Source organism: Salvelinus namaycush, chromosome 31 (assembly GCF_016432855.1).
Source record: "Salvelinus namaycush isolate Seneca chromosome 31, SaNama_1.0, whole genome shotgun sequence".
Classification (NCBI taxonomy): Eukaryota; Metazoa; Chordata; class Actinopteri; order Salmoniformes; family Salmonidae; genus Salvelinus; species Salvelinus namaycush.
Genome location: NC_052337.1, coordinates 23413514 through 23432406, shown reverse-complemented (window position 1 = coordinate 23432406; position 18893 = coordinate 23413514). Strand labels below are relative to the sequence as shown.

At 43.6% G+C, this 18893-nt stretch overlaps 1 protein-coding gene across 1 annotated transcript in view; it reads right to left on the bottom strand.

Annotated features, from left to right (window-relative positions):
- Positions 1-18893, bottom strand: part of LOC120025667 (erbin-like) — a 125686-nt gene that overhangs the window by 22198 nt on the left and 84595 nt on the right. Inside the window, exons 7-14 of the mRNA XM_038970218.1 lie at positions 18517-18573; positions 14107-14170; positions 13523-13597; positions 12421-12565; positions 9728-9800; positions 6118-6247; positions 5785-5900; positions 738-807 (exon numbers count right to left, since the gene is read on the bottom strand). Coding sequence (XP_038826146.1) covers positions 738-807; positions 5785-5900; positions 6118-6247; positions 9728-9800; positions 12421-12565; positions 13523-13597; positions 14107-14170; positions 18517-18573 — 730 coding nt within the window. The remainder of the gene's footprint in view (positions 1-737; positions 808-5784; positions 5901-6117; positions 6248-9727; positions 9801-12420; positions 12566-13522; positions 13598-14106; positions 14171-18516; positions 18574-18893) is intronic.

Genomic DNA, 18893 nt, shown 5'->3' with positions numbered 1-18893 from the left:
TCTGATGACACTCGAGGGAGGATTTTGAAATAAGAGGGTCATAAAACAACAAGCACCTCGACGCTCCATACAAACAATGAGTAAGTTTACATGCAGACTAATAATTAGATATTAAACTGATTATGGCAGTAGACAGATTATGCAATAGTCATGTAAACACCTTACTCTGCTTATCTTAAATCAGCGTTAAGGTCTAAATCGAAGTAAGCATTCGCCGATTAAAACACCTGGTTTTCTGAACAATCTTTCAAATTAGGACATGTAAACACGTTAATCGGCGTTCCAGCTGTGTATTTGATCTGTGCATGTGCTAGCAGCAGTCGAACGAGCCTCCCTCTTTAGCACGAGTAAAGTGTGTTCAGAACAACTGAAGGTAGAAGTTGTTTTCACATACAAACTTTATATGTTTGAACTAAGAATAAAATATCCTTCCCAAAAATAAAATGTTCACTGTGGTAGAACGTTTGTTTTGGTTGGTGATTTTCTGCATTTTTAAATTGCCATCAGGTACCCTGATTTGAACAGAATTATTAGGGGAATTGTTCTTCTTGCAAAGCATGTAAACGTTTTAATCAAACTATTATATTAATCTGACTAGCCACAATAATCACATTATTGTGTGCATGTAACCACACTCACTGAAGAGATTTCCCTACCAGTAAAGAAATAAGCCTGTATGAAAAACAGAATAAAGCCCTGAAAGCCCCATAGTGAAAGCCAAGAGGCTGTGTACACACCTGGTTCTCAGACAGCCACATAGCAGTCATCTGGTTAAGCTTGGTGAAGCTGTTGGGAAGGTTCCTCAATCTGGACAGAGAAACACAGAGAAAAGCATTATAGTAAAAGTCATGAAGCACATTACCGACCTCAGAAAGATATGGGACAGATCTCAACTGACAAATAAAAGTTATGCACATGACCATGTTTCTGTATCCATAATGACTTTAACCACACTTTATTTGAGAGATACTGCTGTCTGATATTAAGAATGGCCCAAATCTTTGAGTATCATGTCTAACATCTATAGGATAACTTTCTAAAGCGCACAGAGAATCAGATAAGCCTACAGTACATATTGAACAGGTAGGAAACAGGTGTTGTGTCTCCAACGCCAAAGTGGAGAGTGCAAAACGAGTGGTCCCAGGGTAATAAACGGGTCTCTTCCTCTCTATAAAAACTGGAGGATGGGAACTTAATTACAGCAGGCTGCAGGGTTACTGCCGAGTCATGGTAAAAACTATTTAGTGCTTCTGTTAGCGAGTGGAGAGGCCATGGCCACTGTGTCTCTTTCTAGGGCCCTGCCTGGAAAAAACCCTGGAAATAACCTCCATCAGGAATGAATTGGGGTTTTGTGAGTGTCTTAAATCAATCCACTTAATCTTCCTGGTCCAAACTTAGGCTTTAATTCCTGTATCATTATGCACCAATGATTAACTTTCACGATCTCAGGGAGTGTGTGTGTAAGTGTGTGAATGTGTGTTCATGCGCAAGGTGGGGGAATGCATTCTGATTCTGACATTGTTTTCCTCTATTGTTGACACACACGGCCCGTGTGTGTGTGTGTTTTTAGTGCCTTATATAATCCACTTTGGTGGCGGGCGCAGCAGAGGGAGATTGCTCTGGTGCCAGCGCTGGTTCCAATAAGCTGGATGGACATGTTTTACAAGGCACATGTGGCAACGGTAGCGTGGCTTTGCACAACAAAGGGAGCAGCTGGGAGACTGCTGCCATTTTAACTACTGTATTAAACTAGTCTGTCGACTACTTGAGCGCTCTAATGAAATGCTCTGAGAACACCAGAAATAATTAATCATATTGAATTGACTGATGTTTACGGCGATAAGCAAGAAAAAGAGTTGTGTCGATTAAAGATTGGGTTAGCAGTGTTTCCCCCAGGAATTCTTTCTGGCGCAGTTTTAAAGCAAATTTCCTGCAATTCTACACATTTAGCCATGGTTAATGCAGTGATCCTGTTCTATATGTTTTATTCTTCCTTACTGTCTAGTTTATATTTTGGTGGTTCTTAGTTCTAAATTATGAAAATATATTGCTCCATTATCTTTTCGATATACTTTATATCAGGTTTTAGACTTATTTTTGGGATTGGCAGTAACAATTTAGCAGCGGCGTCCAGGACATAACATTTACTTTTTGGTCCACCAGCCACTGTGGCAGGTAGATTTAAAAATTGTTATATTTTGCTAAAACTACAGATGAGCATGCTAATGTTCCTAAAACAATAATTGTATTACTAGTAATAAGTGATGTGCTACAGTATATTGATTCATTTCATTTTTTGTGAGGTCAAAATATCAAAGATGAGACAGAAATGTTCACCTGCCCCTTTAAGGGGGGGAGGGGTTACCGTGGTAACGCAACTTGAAACAACTTTGTGCCTGTGAGACTGACATGCTGACTAGGCGGCTATGCGGTACGCCATCGTGTGCATGTTGATTTTGTCCACCCACACCAGACGAGATCAGGACATGCAGGTTGAAATATCAAAACAAACTCTGAACATACTATATTAATTTGGGGACAGGTCGAAATGCATTAAATATTCATGGCCATTTAGCTAGCTTCCTGTTGCTAGCAAATTTGTCCTGAAATGCACAAGGTCCTCTAGTCTGACAATTAACCCACAGAGAAAAAAGGGTAAACCTAGTTAGTTTCTAGTAATCTCTCCTCCATCAGTTTACTTTTTTTCTGACTTTATATGGCGGTTGGCAACCAACTTTAAAGTGCATTATCACCACCGACTGGAGTGTGGACCTCAGTTCAGCTCAGTATATGCTCCTAATAACCAATAAGGAGATGGGAGAGGCGGGACTTGCAGCGCATCAAGCGTAAAAAATAGAACCATGTTCTATTTTAGTGCCTGGCTACGCAGACGCTCGTTAATGCGCAAAGAGCAGTTTGGATGAAATTATTGAATAACATGACCGTGTACATTTATTTTGCAACGCTCGCGCACATAATGCTTGAGCCATGAATGTTTCATGCGTTTATACCTGTCCCCAAATTAATATACAGTGGGGAGAACAAGTATTTGATACACTGCCGATTTTGCAGGTTTTCCTACTTACAAAGCATGTAGAGGTCTGTAATTTTTATCATAGGTACACTTCAACTGTGAGAGACGGAATCTAAAACAAAAATCCAGAAAATCACATTGTATGATTTTTAAGTAATTAATTTGCATTTTATTGCATGACATAAGTATTTGATACATCAGAAAAGCAGAACTTAATATTTGGTACAGAAACCTTTGTTTGCAATGACAGAGATCATACGTTTCCTGTAGTTCTTGACCAGGTTTACACACACTGCAGCAGGGATTTTGGCCCACTCCGCCATACAGACCTTCTCCAGATCCTTCAGGTTTCGGGGCTGTTGCTGGGCAATACGGACTTTCAGCTCCCTCCAAAGATTTTCTATTGGGTTCAGGTCTGGAGACTGGCTAGGCCACTCCAGGACCTTGAGATGCTTCTTACGGAGCCACTCCTTAGTTGCCCTGGCTGTGTGTTTCGGGTCGTTGTCATGCTGGAAGACCCAGCCACGACCCATCTTCAATGCTCTTACTGAGGGAAGGAGGTTGTTGGCCAAGATCTCGCGATACATGGCCCCATCCATCCTCCCCTCAATACGGTGCAGTCGTCCTGTCCCCTTTGCAGAAAAGCATCCCCAAAGAATGATGTTTCCACCTCCATGCTTCACGGTTGGGATGGTGTTCTTGGGGTTATACTCATCCTTCTTCTTCCTCCAAACACGGCGAGTGGAGTTTAGACCAAAAAGCTCTATTTTTGTCTCATCAGACCACATGACCTTCTCCCATTCCTCCTCTGGATCATCCAGATGGTCATTGGCAAACTTCAGCCGGGCCTGGACATGCGCTGGCTTGAGCAGGGGGACCTTGCGTGCGCTGCAGGATTTTAATCCATGACGGCGTAGTGTGTTACTAATGGTTTTCTTTGAGACTGTGGTCCCAGCTCTCTTCAGGTCATTGACCAGGTCCTGCCGTGTAGTTCTGGGCTGATCCCTCACCTTCCTCATGATCATTGATGCCCCACGAGGTGAGATCTTGCATGGAGCCCCAGACCGAGGGTGATTGACCGTCATCTTGAACTTGTTCCATTTTTTTATAATTGTGCCAACAGTTGTTGCCTTCTCACCAAGCTGCTTGCCTATTGTCCTGTAGCCCATCCCAGCCTTGTGCAGGTCTACAATTTTATCCCTGATGTCCTTACACAGCTCTCTGGTCTTGGCCATTGTGGAGAGGTTGGAGTCTGTTTGATTGAGTGTGTGGACAGGTGCAGTTAATACAGGTAATGAGTGGAGAACAGGAGGGCTTCTTAAAGAAAAACGAACAGGTCTGTGAGAGCTGGAATTCTTACTGGTTGGTCGGTGATCAAATACTTATGCCATGCAATAAAATGCAAATTAATTACTTAAAAATCATACAATGTGATTTTCTGGATTTTTGTTTTAGATTCCGTCAGTCTCTCACTGACTGAAGTGTACCTATGATAAAAATTACAGACCTCTGCATGCTTTGTAAGTAGGAAAACCTGCAAAATCGGCAGTGTATCAAATACTTGTTCTCCCCACCGTAGGTGGTTCAGAGTTATATTATATTTCAACCTGCACGTCTGGTGTGGATGGACAAAGTCATCAACATGTGCGCGATGGCGCACGAGCATGCCCGGTCTAGTCAGCATGTAGTAGAAGCGATGTCTCCTCTTTCCTAGCAGTTGAAACTCAAACATTGAAAAACAACCTAGCTTGTGAACAAAACAATGTAAATAGTCAAGAAACACAAGGACAAAGTTCCACTTAAGTAGACTTTCGTTTCAAGTAAATTAGACCAACTTTCATGACTGCGCAGCGCTTCTAAAAATGATCTTTCACTCAGCTATTCACGTGTACACAGCCCCTAGACAGGCAGTGTTGCAGCGCGAGTCGGAATAGACAATATAGGATTTGTAGTTCTTTGACATTGTGAGATTAATTTACCAGCTATGAAACAAAATGGCAGAAAACTTTGAAAGCTGCTACTGCAGCATTTATTTTACTATAAATGTGATCATACTTGACTATTTTTATTCACAAATGTGAGTTAAATGTTCGCACTGTGGAGCCCTGACCACCCACCAACTTGGCTGGTAAAATAGACATCTTACCATCTTGCCAAAATCTACCTGCATTTGGCAGGTGGCTGGTGTTAATTTTAGGACTTGGGGGCATCTGCTAAATTAATATAGGGGAAACACTATGTGATGCTGTCAAGTTTGGAGAGAGAGAGAGCAAGAGAAAGAGAGGACGGGCATAGCCTCTCCTGCAGTGTATGTGACTCTTCATTCAACTCTGACAAATCTGTTACCTTATGCTGATAGTACTACAGATTAACTTGCAACCTACAGTATATGGCAATATTTTCAACAATGCCTCTACAAATTTGTTACCCCTGTGTTATGGTGATTCATGTTCCCCTGTATTATCTGGGATAAGGGTGTAGCAGGGTGGAGATGGGGGTGACGGGGGTGAGACAGGGGGCAAAACAGGAGTAAAAGGGGGAGAGACAGGGGCAAAATAGGGGAGTGAGACGGATGAGTTGCCCCAAACTAATCATAAGACTGTGCGATGAAGCTAAACTTTGTAAATTAAAGAGGCACCATCAAATCTGGTCTCCTGCCTGTCTGGCTGCTCTTCAGATTGCATCAACAATCTGACTGGACTGTCACGGGGCTGAGACTTGGGGGAGAGAAAGGCGGAGGCTAGACTCACTTGTTGTCGCTGAGATTGATGACCTTGAGCTTGGTCATGTCTCCCATCTCCTCAGGTAGAGACTCCAGCTTGTTGGAGTGCAGGAACAGCACAGTGGCACTCTTCCAGCTGCCCATCTGGGTGATGTGGGGAGGAGAGAGAGAGAAAGAGAGCGAGACCAGGAGACATCAGCACACAGCTGAGGTTGGACACAATAAATTGCCGTATGCGCACCCACGCACGCACACACACACACGCATTCATGTTTTATAAATAAGCACACATTAGCACAGCGTGCACACAATAACACCAACACCCACTGACACACACACAGTGTTTGACCCCCATGCTCACCTCTGGGGGCAGCTGTGTGAGGAAGTTGTGGTCAGCGGCAAAAGTGCGTATGCTGACACACTGTCCAATGGAGGAGGGCAGAGCCTCGATCTCGTTAAAACTACAGTCCAGCTCATCCAGGGCTGCCAGCCTATAGAGAAAAAAGAGGAGGAAGAAACAGGGGAAAAAGAGGAGGAGGGCTTTTCATTTAGGACAACTAAACAGAGTTTATGTCTCATTGATTCCAGAGGCGTTTTTTCGCAAGGGGCGAGTGGGGGAAGATGGAAGTCCTAAAAAGGTATTTTTCCTGCTCAAACTAGCCAACATTCCGAGGAATCTTCTGACTAACTGTCAGGTTCCAATATCGTCTAGGACTGCACATGACCCTTTATGAAGAAAAAAAGAAGGGGAAAAAAGAGTGAAAGATACTCGCTGGAGAATAGAGGTTACTCTACATCTGAGACTCTTCCAGATCTGGTTCTCATTATTCTGTTTGGAGTTTGGCTCAGGAATATGCAAGTCAGCATTCTCTGAATATATCTAGGGTTGCTATTCCAGCATTCATTTAAAAATACATACTGTGCATAAATTATTCATGTGGACCTGAATTTAAGATGGAGTTGAGCCAGAGTTTTCCCTCCTGGAATCCAATGGGAGCTCTGGTGTTAAAATAAGGACAGGTACAATGATACCCAATATCCTCTTAGATGGAGCAACAACAGACAAGATCAGGGCCATATTGACATCTCAGAGAAGGAGTGCTGATCTAGCATCAGTTTAGCCTTTTAGATCATAATGAATACAATTATATGGACAAGGGAATCTGATCCTAGATCGGCACTCCTACTCTGAGATGCTTTGTGAATTCGGGCCCAGGCCTATATTCACATCATAAAAAATTCCAACATTAACTTAAATGGCTGGCCAAGGTCAGTTAGAATAGTTTTTATCAACTGCAGACAGGGCTCTAAAGTGCGACCATTTTGGTCACATATGCTACTAAATATTTTTCTGTGCGCCCTTACATTATACTTTGGGAGCACCGTGCTCCTAGAAAAATAATCACCCAGATAATAATTTTTGTAATGAATAGGCTTTGTACCGTTGTTTTTAAGTGCCCTAAAGATAAAAGTGAGATCAGATTTGTTACTGTCATGGTTGCACCATTACTACAGCGAAAACTGATTGTTTCTAGAATAAAACAGCTAAAAATATACACAATATATACAAACATATGTGGACACCACTTCAAATGAGTAGATTCGGCTGTTTCAGCCACACCCGTTGCTGACAGGTGTATAAAATTGAGCACACAGCTATGCAATCTCCATAGACAAACATTGGCCTTACTGAAGAGCTCAGTGACTTTCAACGTGGCGCCGTCATAGGATGAGTCTGTTCGTCAAATATCTGCCCTGCTAGAACTGCCCCGGGCAACTGTAAGTGCTGTTATTGTGAAGTGGAAACGTCTAGGAGCAACAACAGCTCAGCCGTGAAGTGGTAGGCCACACAAGCTCACAGAACGGGACTGCCTTTTGTCCTCGGTTGCAACACTCACTACTGACTTCCAAATTGTCTCTGGAAGCAACGTCAGCACAAGAACTGTTCGTTGGGAGCTTAATGAAATGGGTTTCCATGGCAGACCAGCCACACACAAGCTTAAGATCACCATGCGCAATGCCAAGAGTCGGCTGGAGGGATGTAAAGCTCATCGACATTGGGCTCTGGAGCAGTGGAAACGCGTTCTCTGGAGTGATGAATCACGCTTCACCATCTGGCAGTCTGACGGACGAATCTGGGTTTGGCGGATGCGAGGAGAATGCTACCTGCCTGAATGCATAACGGCAAAAGTAAAGTTTGGTGGAGGAGGAATAATGGTCTGGGGCTGTTTTTTATGGTTCGGGCTAATGCCCCTTAGTTCCAGTGAAGGGAAATCTTAACACAACAGTATGCAATGACATTCTAGATAATTCTGTGCTTCCAACTTTGTGGCAACAGTTTGGGGAAGGCCCTTTCCTGTTTCAGCATGACAATGCCCCCATGCACAAAGCAAGGTCTTTACAGAAATGGTTTGTCAAGATCAATGTGGAAGAACTTGACTGGCCTGCATAGAGCTCTGACTTCAACCCCATCGAACAACTTTGGTATAAATTGAAACGCCGACTGCGAGCCAGGCCTAATCACCCAACATCAGTGCCCGACCTCACTAATGCTCTTGTGGCTGAATGGAAGCAAGTGCCCGCAGTAATGTTGCAACATCTAGTGGAAAGCCTTCCGAAAAGAGTGAAGGCTGACATAGCAGCAAAGGGGGGAACCAACTCCATATTAATGTTCAGAATTTTGGAATGAGATATTCGACGAGCAGTGTCCACATACTTTTGGTCATGTAGTGTATATTTCTTTATTTGTGGGAATACTTGGATTTGGGAACCTATTTCCTAAATTAAATACATGTTCAGCTGATTTTACAGTCCTAATTATAGATTTTTTTTACAAAAAACTTAAAAAAAAAACTTTAAAAAACACTTGCTGGACGGTTTTGGAGCGCGGGTCGGCTGTTGCCAATCTATGCTCAATATCAACTGAGTAAAGAGAGGAATCTGAGTCCGCTTCTCAGAAGTCAAGACCAGGGACAAACAAGAGCGTAGGTAACCGACGACGATATTGGTCAAAATGTAAAGCAAATGTAATGAAATGCAAGATGATTAAATACATTTAATCAGTATGCTTTACAATCCTGGTTTGGGATAAAACCACAGTTCCCCTTGAAATCACATTCATAATCCTGCCCAGAAGCTTTTCCTAATCTGGGACCAGGAAATATAAGTTAACATACAGGGTAATTGGCAATGTTTGGAAACAAAAAACAAAAACAACTAAAATGGACCAGAAAGGAAAAATTATAAAATTATAACTCTATCAAACTTAAAACATAGATAAAGCATAAACCAAGTGGCCATTTTAAAACAGTCAATCTTGAAATGCTAGTTGGCTACCACACAAAAGATGTTGGTGGATTAAAATGAATTTGTCGCTCCATATGAATGATCACATCTATAGTGAGAGGTCAGAGATCAAGTGTTAACCCCCGCCTGTATTGACTGTGTTACCAGGGGCATAATCAATACTCCAATTCTGATGCAAAACATTTCTTAAAAGGAACAAAACAGAACGGGGAGGGACCTACCCACATTTTTCCAATAAACACTTGTTTTAGTGGCAAAACTGTTTGGCTAATGATTACACCCCTGGCAGCAGCAGTCAATAACCAATAGCTGGCCTCCTCACCTGTCATAAATCAATGAGTGTTGGCCAAGCAGAATTAAACAGGGGCTTTAATCTGTCAATACGGTATTCGGAGGTTCCTCACGTCAGGATTACCATTGTCTCCATTCACAATGGAGGAGCCAGGCTTAGATCACTCACCTATATAATTGGGACTAACGCCTCAATCACAACCATCAATCGTCTCATATCTGGCGCGTTTGTAGAAACAGGTCAATTAATCAAACCTAGCCCTACATTGGTGTACTGCAGTGTTCTGTGATATGTCTGGATGACCAAGATGATCAATGCAAACCAATCAGGGTGGGTTTAGTTGTTTAAAACCTATGGCTTTAATTGTACTCACCCTCCGACGGAGTCTGGCAGATACATGAGCTGGTTCTCGTCCACTTTTAGGGCGGTTAGTTTCTTCAGGGAGCCTGAGGGGGAAGGAACAGGGAGAAAGAGGGGAGCATGAAAGAGAGAGAGAAGTCAGCGAGAGGGGTGTTAGAGAGAGAGACGGAGGGAAGGAGTGAGATAGAGAATAAGAGAGAGGTAGGAAGACAGAGAGAGAAAGATAAATAGTGCATTAAGCTACAGCACACAGATATTGATTCTGATTCTCAGCTGCATCACCTAAAGAGAAGTATCCTTTACAGTTACGCAATAGATGAATTTATACCACCATCTGGTTTATGTAACTGGTTTATGACCATAGATTGGGGCCGAATAAATTGCAGACGGACTCCAACTGTATGCAATGCTTTATCTTATTTGATGGGGAAAGCAGAGCATGCCCTGTATCTCTTTTTTTCAGAGTGACACCAACATATCATAACAAGAGGCAGTGCTTACACTGCAGTAATTTAGCTGTGCCGCTGCGCCAAGACAAAATCATTGCGCCACGCAAATAAAATATGGAACATCAGAAAATATTTATAATGCAGGGCACTTTGAATTCTATTCAAAGCGCACTCAAGTTACGAGAGCTATAGGGAGGGAATTACCAGAATCGAATACAGGGGTACTCAACTCTTAACCTACGAGGTCCGGAGCCTGCTGGTTTTCTGTTCTACCTGACAATTAATTGCACACACCTGGTTTCCCAGGTCTAAATCAGTCCCTGATTAGAGGGGAACAATGAAAAAATGCAGTGGAACTGACTTCGAGGTCCAAAGTTGAGTTTGAGGGGAATATAGGCTGCAAAAATAGGCTACATTTATTTAGTAGAATCAAACTTACCAGCCGCACTGGTTTACACTTTATATGGCCTGCGTATGGTCTAATGAACGAAAGCCTAAAGTCTTGTAATAATGAACTGATAATGAACTGAATTATGCACTTTGTGCAGCCTGTGTATCCATCTACTGTGTTGTTGTCCTTCCAAACTGGGGATTTCACTTGTGCAGCACCTGACTCCACGAAGGTGTTGTAGCCTATTCGCTTATCATACACTTTCTTTTTATTTCTCCGGTTAGGCCTACATTAGCCATTTTCGTGTGAGCTAGGCAATCTAGGTAAAGTAAACTTGGCAACAAGTCGTATTCTCACGTGGGGAGGGGGAACATAATCTCTACGTGTGTACAAATTAGAACGTTTTAGCACCACACAAATATGGGACAGTTCCCGACTCCACACACTCTCAATGCGTAGCTGGCTGGTAGCCTTATGTCTGCCTCGCCACTCACAGAATATAATTCACAACACAATGTAACACAATAAACTCCTGTTTTTTTTTTTTAGAAGTGGAGGAGAGATTGACTTCATCAATACTTGTTTTTGTAAGAAGTGTTGACAGGCTGAATGCACCAAGGTGTCTGTTTAAACTACTAGCACACAGCTCAGACACCCATTCAAACCCCACAAGACATGCCACCAGAGGTCTCTTCACAGTCCCCAAGTCTAGAACAGACTATGGGAGGTGCACAGTACTTGATAGAGCCTTGGTTACATGGAACTCTATTCCACATCAGACAAAATTATGCCGCGTTGAAGCTGAACACAGTGGCCTCCATCATTGAAACCAAGATTGAACTCTTTGGCCTGAATGTCAAGCGTCATGCCTGGAGGAAACCTGGCACCATCCCTACGTTGAAGCATGGTGGTGGCAGTATCATGCTGTGGGGATGTTTTTTAGCGTCAGGCACTGGGAGACTAGTCAGGATCGAGGGAAAGATGAACGGAGCAAAGTACAGAGATATCCTTGATGAAAACCTGCTCCAGAGCGCTCAGGACCTCAGACTGGGGCGAAGGTTTGTCTTCCAACAGACCCTTAGCACACAGTCAAGACAATGCAGGAGGGGCTTCGGGACAAGTCATTGACTGTCCTTGAGTGGCCAATCCAGAGCCAGGACTTGAACCCGATCGCACATCTCTGGAGAGACCTGAAAATAGCTGTGCAGAGACGCTCCCCATCCAACCTGACAGAGCTTGAGTGGATCTGCTGAGAAGAATGGGAGAAACTCCCCAAATACAGGTGTGCCAAGCTTGTAGCGTCATACCCAAGAATACTCGAGGCTGTAATCGCTTCCAACAATGTACTGAGTAAAGGGTCTGAATACTTATGTAAATGTGATATTTCAGTTTTTATTTGTAATTCATTTGCAAAAATGTCTAAAAACCATCATAGGATTTTGTGTGTAGATTGATGAGAAAAAAAAGTATTTATTCAATTTTAAAATAAAACTGTAGCGTAACAACATTTTGAAAAAGTCATGGGCTCTGCATACTTTCCAAATACACAGTATATTTCTGCCATTCATTCCATAAGGAAATTCTATTACACACAATATTTCTCTTCACTTCAGAATAACAACCAAGCTGTTCATTAGACACACAATGGCTGGCACGACAGATGCAGTGGCCCTATGTCTGGTCACTGGGCTACGTCAAACAGACTTTATTATGGGGTAAAGAGATGGGCACTTAGTATGTGTATGTTTGTGCATGCATATTTGTGTCAGTCTCTCTGTGTGTGTGTGTCTGTGTGAGTGTCTGTATTTGTGCCAGTCTGTGTGTGTGTGTGTGTGTGTGTGTGCGCGTGTGTATGTAGCTGCTCACCTATGGATCCGGGCAGCTGTGTGAGTGCATTGTTAGAGAGCAGTAGGTCCTGCAGGCTCTCACAGCCACAAATCTGCTCGTCCACCATCTCCAGGTTGTTCTTGGAGACGTCAAGGTAGGACAGCTGCTTCAGAGCGCCTAGCATCTGGAGATCACACACAGGTATGAATACAAACACACAGGGGCACAGACACGCGCACACACACACAGAATCCTTTATTAAATTACGTTCCATAGAGATAGTAATGTCTTTTGTGTCTTTGTCCTTTCTAGATATTGTTTACTGTTTTTGACAAATCTCTCGAAGGTTCCCTTGAAAGTACAAATGGGGTGAGATTAGCACTAGGCTATATATAGGGCATTGATCTCTACTGAAATGAGAAACGGGGAGGTTTGAGGCTGACGGGGCTAATTAAACTTGGAATTATATCGAGGGGTTAAAACAGTCACAGGAATACCCCTGGCCTGACCAATCTGAACATAGGAACCCGAAAGCCTGCAATTCAGTAATCTTAACAGAGGAATAGCCTATAATTACGGGGTTGGTGGTGGTGCTGTCAAAATGCTAGCGGCGCGCTAATGCTTTAATTATGACCTATTTACCAAACAAGCTCGGCATATCCATGAGAAAGAAAGAGAGGGACAGAGGGGGAAAGAGAGAGACCTTACACAACAGAAGGTGTGTAAACCATAACAAAACACAATCGTTTGAATTATCACTGAATGACATTGAACCAACAGATTAATTGGTCTGTGGCTTCGTCATTCGTGACATGAAACTACCCAGAGTGCAACAGAGGCATTATTACAACTTCATAACGTTGCCATAACATTGCCATTGCATTATCGTCATCGTTCACGTCTATAATAATATAGTACTATGTTTGCTTGAACAAAGCAATGTTGATCAAAACAGTTTATTTTACCTTAATTTTACCAGGCAGGTTAATTATGAACAAATTCTTATTTATAATGACAGCTCTGGGGAATGACTCATCACCATACTGTAGGTAGGAGAAGACAGGACAGACACTATGAAAGCTGAGGCACTGTACAGGAAGACTTAGCCTACGGGGAGTTGAATGGCAGTTCATCACTTTACCCCTGGTAGGAATGTCAGTCTGTTTCCATCCATCCACAACTCTTTGATTCCAGTGAGCTGCTCCAATACCTCAGGCTGGAAAAAATATAGAGAGAAAGAGAGAGGGAGAGCGAGACAGAGAGCGAGACAGAGAGCGACACAGAGAGCGACACAGAGAGCGACACAGAGTGAGACAGCGAGATGGAGAGAGAACGAGACAGAGAGACAGCAAGACAGCAAAAGAGAGACAGCGAGAGAGAGAGAGACACGCATAGAGAGACGGTAAGGGAGAGAAATGTTAGATCAATTAATTTACAACCATATAGGAATAATTGTGTATATTAGCCCTACAATTAGCCATACAGTCTCTCAGACACTTTAAAGGGATGCAAATAATTTGTCTGAAGTGACCTCTTCTTGACTAATTTCCCTCCTCCACACAGATCTGAGAGAAGCAGACGGGTTACCCCGTAGGGCCTGTCTCCATATTGCTGTCACCTGTCTTCTATCTCCAGATCAGTGAACGAAGATGGGGAGATGAAGACACTGACTTCAGAGTACTGAGGTTCAGCCTTGGGAGGACAGAAAGACAGACAGACACTCACCACTTCAGTGAACTCGTTACTCCCCAAGTCCAATCTCTCCAGCTGGGTGAGCTTGTGCATGCTTCTGCAGAGGGAAAGGGAAAAAGAGAGAGAAAGAGATTGATGTTGAGCAAAGGAGCTGGGAATACAAGGAGTCAACCACAACAGCAGCATTTGTGTGCTCATTCGTGTGTGTGTGTGTGTGTGTGTGTGTGTGTGTGTGTGTGTGTGTGTGTGTGTGTGTGTGTGTGTATATGTATATGTATATGTATATATATATATATATATATATATATATAAACAGTGTCCCTGTAGTCTAGTTTCTTAAAAGACTGCTTTATGTGGTATATCACCCATGGCCTGTTATAGCAGTCTCCAGCCCAGGCTTCGCTCTCACACATTTAAGGCCGATTTCGTCACAGCAAAAAGCAGCATAACATTTCACACAGATACTCAGACGGTTATGTTACACCAGGGGGGCATGAAGAATTTAACGACATGGCAAAGACGTTTGTTCAGGGTTGGGATGTGGAATTGGAGACAAGTGGGAGTGGAGTTGCTGGGCGGGAGATAGAATGATGGTCAAAGATTAAGTCTAAAAAATAAAGTCAAAATAAAAATTAATAAAAAGTTTGAATGACACTGAAGGGCAGTGTTTTTACAGCTAATGCTCATTTGCCTGAGGCTGATGCCTTGCAGGTGTTTGTACACATGCATATACACACACTCTCATTCAAATACACACATATACACACATATGTAAATAGTGCCAGACATGCACTCAAACATATACAGTTGGCCTTGCTGTTATGGTTTTAGTTGTCCTTGATGTCCTTTGTTTTTTTTAATTGTTGTTTTCTGTTTTATTTTGTCTCATGAGTTCATTTTCTTGGTTGTTGGTGCATTGGGGGGGTTCTTGGGGGTGGAGAATGGAATACATTTTATTTTATTTATTACATTTTTTCTTGGGGGGGTGACTGTGGGTGGGGTCTCGGATGGTTGAGGGACAGCTATGGGGAACGTCCCTGTTTTTTTTGGCCTTGTGGGAGATCTCTTCGACGTGCCCTTGAGCAGGGCATTGATCCTGGATGCTTCTGTGTGTCGCTCTGAATGGGAGTCTGTTGGATGACTGGGGTGGTGTAGTTGTTGAGTGGCTTCACTGCAAGTATATTGTATGTTTTGGATATTCAATAAGAAAAAAAAAGACTTGTTCAAATAAGGATGGACGTGATGTTGGTCTAACACTTTCCTCCACATCCAGGCTTGCTTTGAGTTTCATTGATTTCTAACAAATTGGCAGCAATAGATTTTCAGATTTCTCTTCAGGTCTGGGGGATATCATATGCATTTATATTTACTAAATAAACTAAAGTAAAAAATAAAAAGTAACACAATAAAATTACACAACAATAACGAGGCTATATACAGGGGGTACACCGGTACCGAGTAAATGTGCGGGGGTACAGGTTAGTCGAGGTAATCTGTACATGTAGGTAGGGGTAAAGTGACTATGCATAGATAATAAACAGCGAGCAGCAGCAGTGTAAAAACAAAGCAGGGGGAGGGTGTCAACATAAATAGTCCAGGTGACCATTTGATTAATAGTTCAGCAGTCTTATAACTTGGGGGTAGAAGCTGTTAAGGAGCCTTTTGGACCTAGACTTGGCGCACTGGTACCGCTTGTCATGCGGTAGCAGAGAGAACAGTCTATAACTTGAGTCTTTGCCAATTTTTTGGGCCTTCCTCTGACACCGCCTAGTATATAGGTCCTGGATGGCAGGAAGCTTGGCCCCAGTGATGTATTGGGCTGTACGCACTACCGTCTGTTGCGCCTTACGGTCGGATGCCTAGCAGTTGCCATACCAGGCGGTGATGCAACTGGTTAGGATGCTCTTGATGGTGCAGCTGTAGAACGTTTTGAGGATCTGGGGAACCATGACAACTCTTTTCAGTCTCCTGAGGGGGAACATGTGCTGTCGTGCCCTCTTCACAACTGTCTTGGTGTGTTTGGACCATGATAGTTTGTTGGTGATGTGGACACCAAGGAACTTGAAACTCTCGACCCGCTCCACTTCAGCCCCGTCAATGTCAACGGGGGTCGGTTCGGCCCCCCTTTTCCTGTAGTCCACGATCATCTCTTTTGTCTTGCTCACATTGAGGGAGAGGTTGTTGTCCTTGCACCACACTGCCAGATCGCTGACCTCCTCCCTATAGGCTGTCTCATCGTTGTCGGTGATCAGGCTTACCATTGTTGTGTCGTAAGCAAACTTAATGATGGTGTTGGAGTCGTGCTTGGCCACAGTTGTCAATTGTAGTTGACAATGATATGTAAGGTTAAAAGGGATATTCTGTCAATGGTCTAAGGATGTGTACACTCAAACCATCACCACAAGGGCAAACAACTAGATTCCCCTCTCCTCTGATGGCCCAGATGCCTACAGCGATGACTTAGAGATGACCTTTCCTCTACCCATTAACGCTCTCTCGCGCGCACACACACATACACACACACACACTAAAGTGCACACTGGATGGGGCGAGCTTAGAGACCACAAGAGGAAGAACCAGGGGACTCCAGGAGCATAATACAATGCATTAGTCCCTGTCCCACTCTGTGGCACTAATCTGAGTGTCCTTGTACAAGTGCACACTCCTGTGAAGTACTCATACAGGGCTTTGGTACACAATACCATTGGTGATATAATACTGATGGGTGATATAACAACCGTGAGGTCAGCCATTATATCAAAGATAATTTCAACATCTATCACACACTTCGCTGACATGCTGTGTAGACCCACAGATATAGGAGAGCCGGATGCTATATGATGATTACAACATGAATTACCATTACATAAAACAAAACATGATAATACATATATGTGTTACTTAGACAAACAACAAAGTCTAAACACAACCTATAATATCAGATGAAGTGTGTTAGGCTAATTATTTAATATGACAGCTACTACTAGGGGAAATAAAAGATAAATAGAAGAAAAGGGCTTGGTTATATTTGGGAACAGATCAGCTAAGTCATTTCTCAGTGGGGATGAACCTGTAGGCTGATTTCCAAATGGCACACTTTTCCCCTTATAGTGCACTACTTCTGACCACGGCCCATAGGGTTCCGGTCAAAAGTACTTCACTATATAGACAAATGGTTGCAATTTGGGACGCAGCCCGAGTCCTCAAGACTCCCAGTCAAACCAAACACTGCTCGGTACTGGGGGTTAACAGTAATGCTCTTCCCCCTGTGGAGGCTGTTTTGTCTTCGCTGCTCCTCAAAACATCACCCTTTAATCCATACCATGTATACCTTTCCGTCTGTACAACCAAACTGTACAACGAGGCGGTTTCACGGCGACCTCTAGGGTTGCCGTCGTAATAAATGTTGGGTTGGATATAAAAACACAGCAGTATTTTTGGACGGTGATAGCACGCTGAGCGTCGGAACATTCCTGCCCTGTGATTGGCAGGCTAGGAGGAGTGCCAGGCTCCGTTTCAAAGCTGCTTTCAGAGACACTGGAGTCGGTACAGAGTGCTCGGTACTGGGGTCTGTACAGAGTGGCAGAGAAATTAGTGAGGAACGCGCGACGGTGCTGTCGCCAAAAAGTGTCTGGGGTAGGATGAGTGTTGTTATGGGGGGGGGGGGGGGGGGGTGCGTGTGTGAGGGTGCGTACGGGCAGTTGTGTGTGTTTGCGCTTGCAATTTGTGTGTGTTTGTGTTTATTTACATCCCTGGGATGCTTGCGTCTCTCTGGCATCCATCCTGGCCATTAGGCCTTCTGTTTGTCAGAGCAACAGACCCTAACATGCCTGGCTGCTGTCTCATAGACACACAGAGCATAGAGGACCAGCCAGCTAGGGGACAACAGAAGAAATGGACCTAGATAGGTGGGCGTCAATTAGACACAGAACGATCAAGAGAAGAGAGACAGAGGGTAAAGAAAGAGAGAGGGGACATGAGACAAAGAGAGCAGAGGGGAAGAGCGAAGGGGAAAGAGAGAGACAACGAGAAAGAGCATGACAGAAAGAGATGAGACTCCAAAACCACCTGCAGCACTCAGGATCATAATCAATGGATTCTTTGGGCAGTGAACACACATACACACAGAGGTAGGTAGGTAGTGGAGGCTTTCAAAAGGCGAAACGGAACATGAGCTACAGTCTGAGTACTCTGGATTATAAAACCTGTCACAGCTCGCAACAGAGGTAGCACTCTTATATAACACGGTGGAATTCAATGCCACAGAGAAACACGGTGAGAGAGAAACAAACCGAGAAAGCAAGAGTGCCTAGGGAAGAGAGAGAGACATGGTCGCTCACAAAGAGCCACCTCGTTTGTCTGGGGACTCTGAGTCCCTGTGAGGTCTGTAAGGGCTTTGATGTGGGGAAAACAACACGTGAAACAGAGACGGGGACAACTTACTTTGGCAACATCTTTAACTGGTTCTCTCTCAGCTCCAGGATCTGCAGTTTAGTCAACCTGAAGGAGAGGGAGAGAGAGGGAGAGGAAGGGGAGGAGAGAGAGAATGAGAGAAAGAGAGAGACAGAGACAGACAGAAAATATAAGTCAATGACATAACACTCAATGTTGATACTCGCTTTCAGGGATAGTGTCGTTTTACTGGATGGTTTTGACACAAAACAAAAGGTTTTCCTGGGGCTGGATCACTGGGGTCTGGCCAATGATGAGAGCCCTACAGATATGTTTTTCTAGATTCCACACAACTAGTTTGAAACCCAGCTGTGATTCAGCCATAAAGTGGGGAAATTGAGCCCAAGAAAAAGCTACATAGGGTCAGT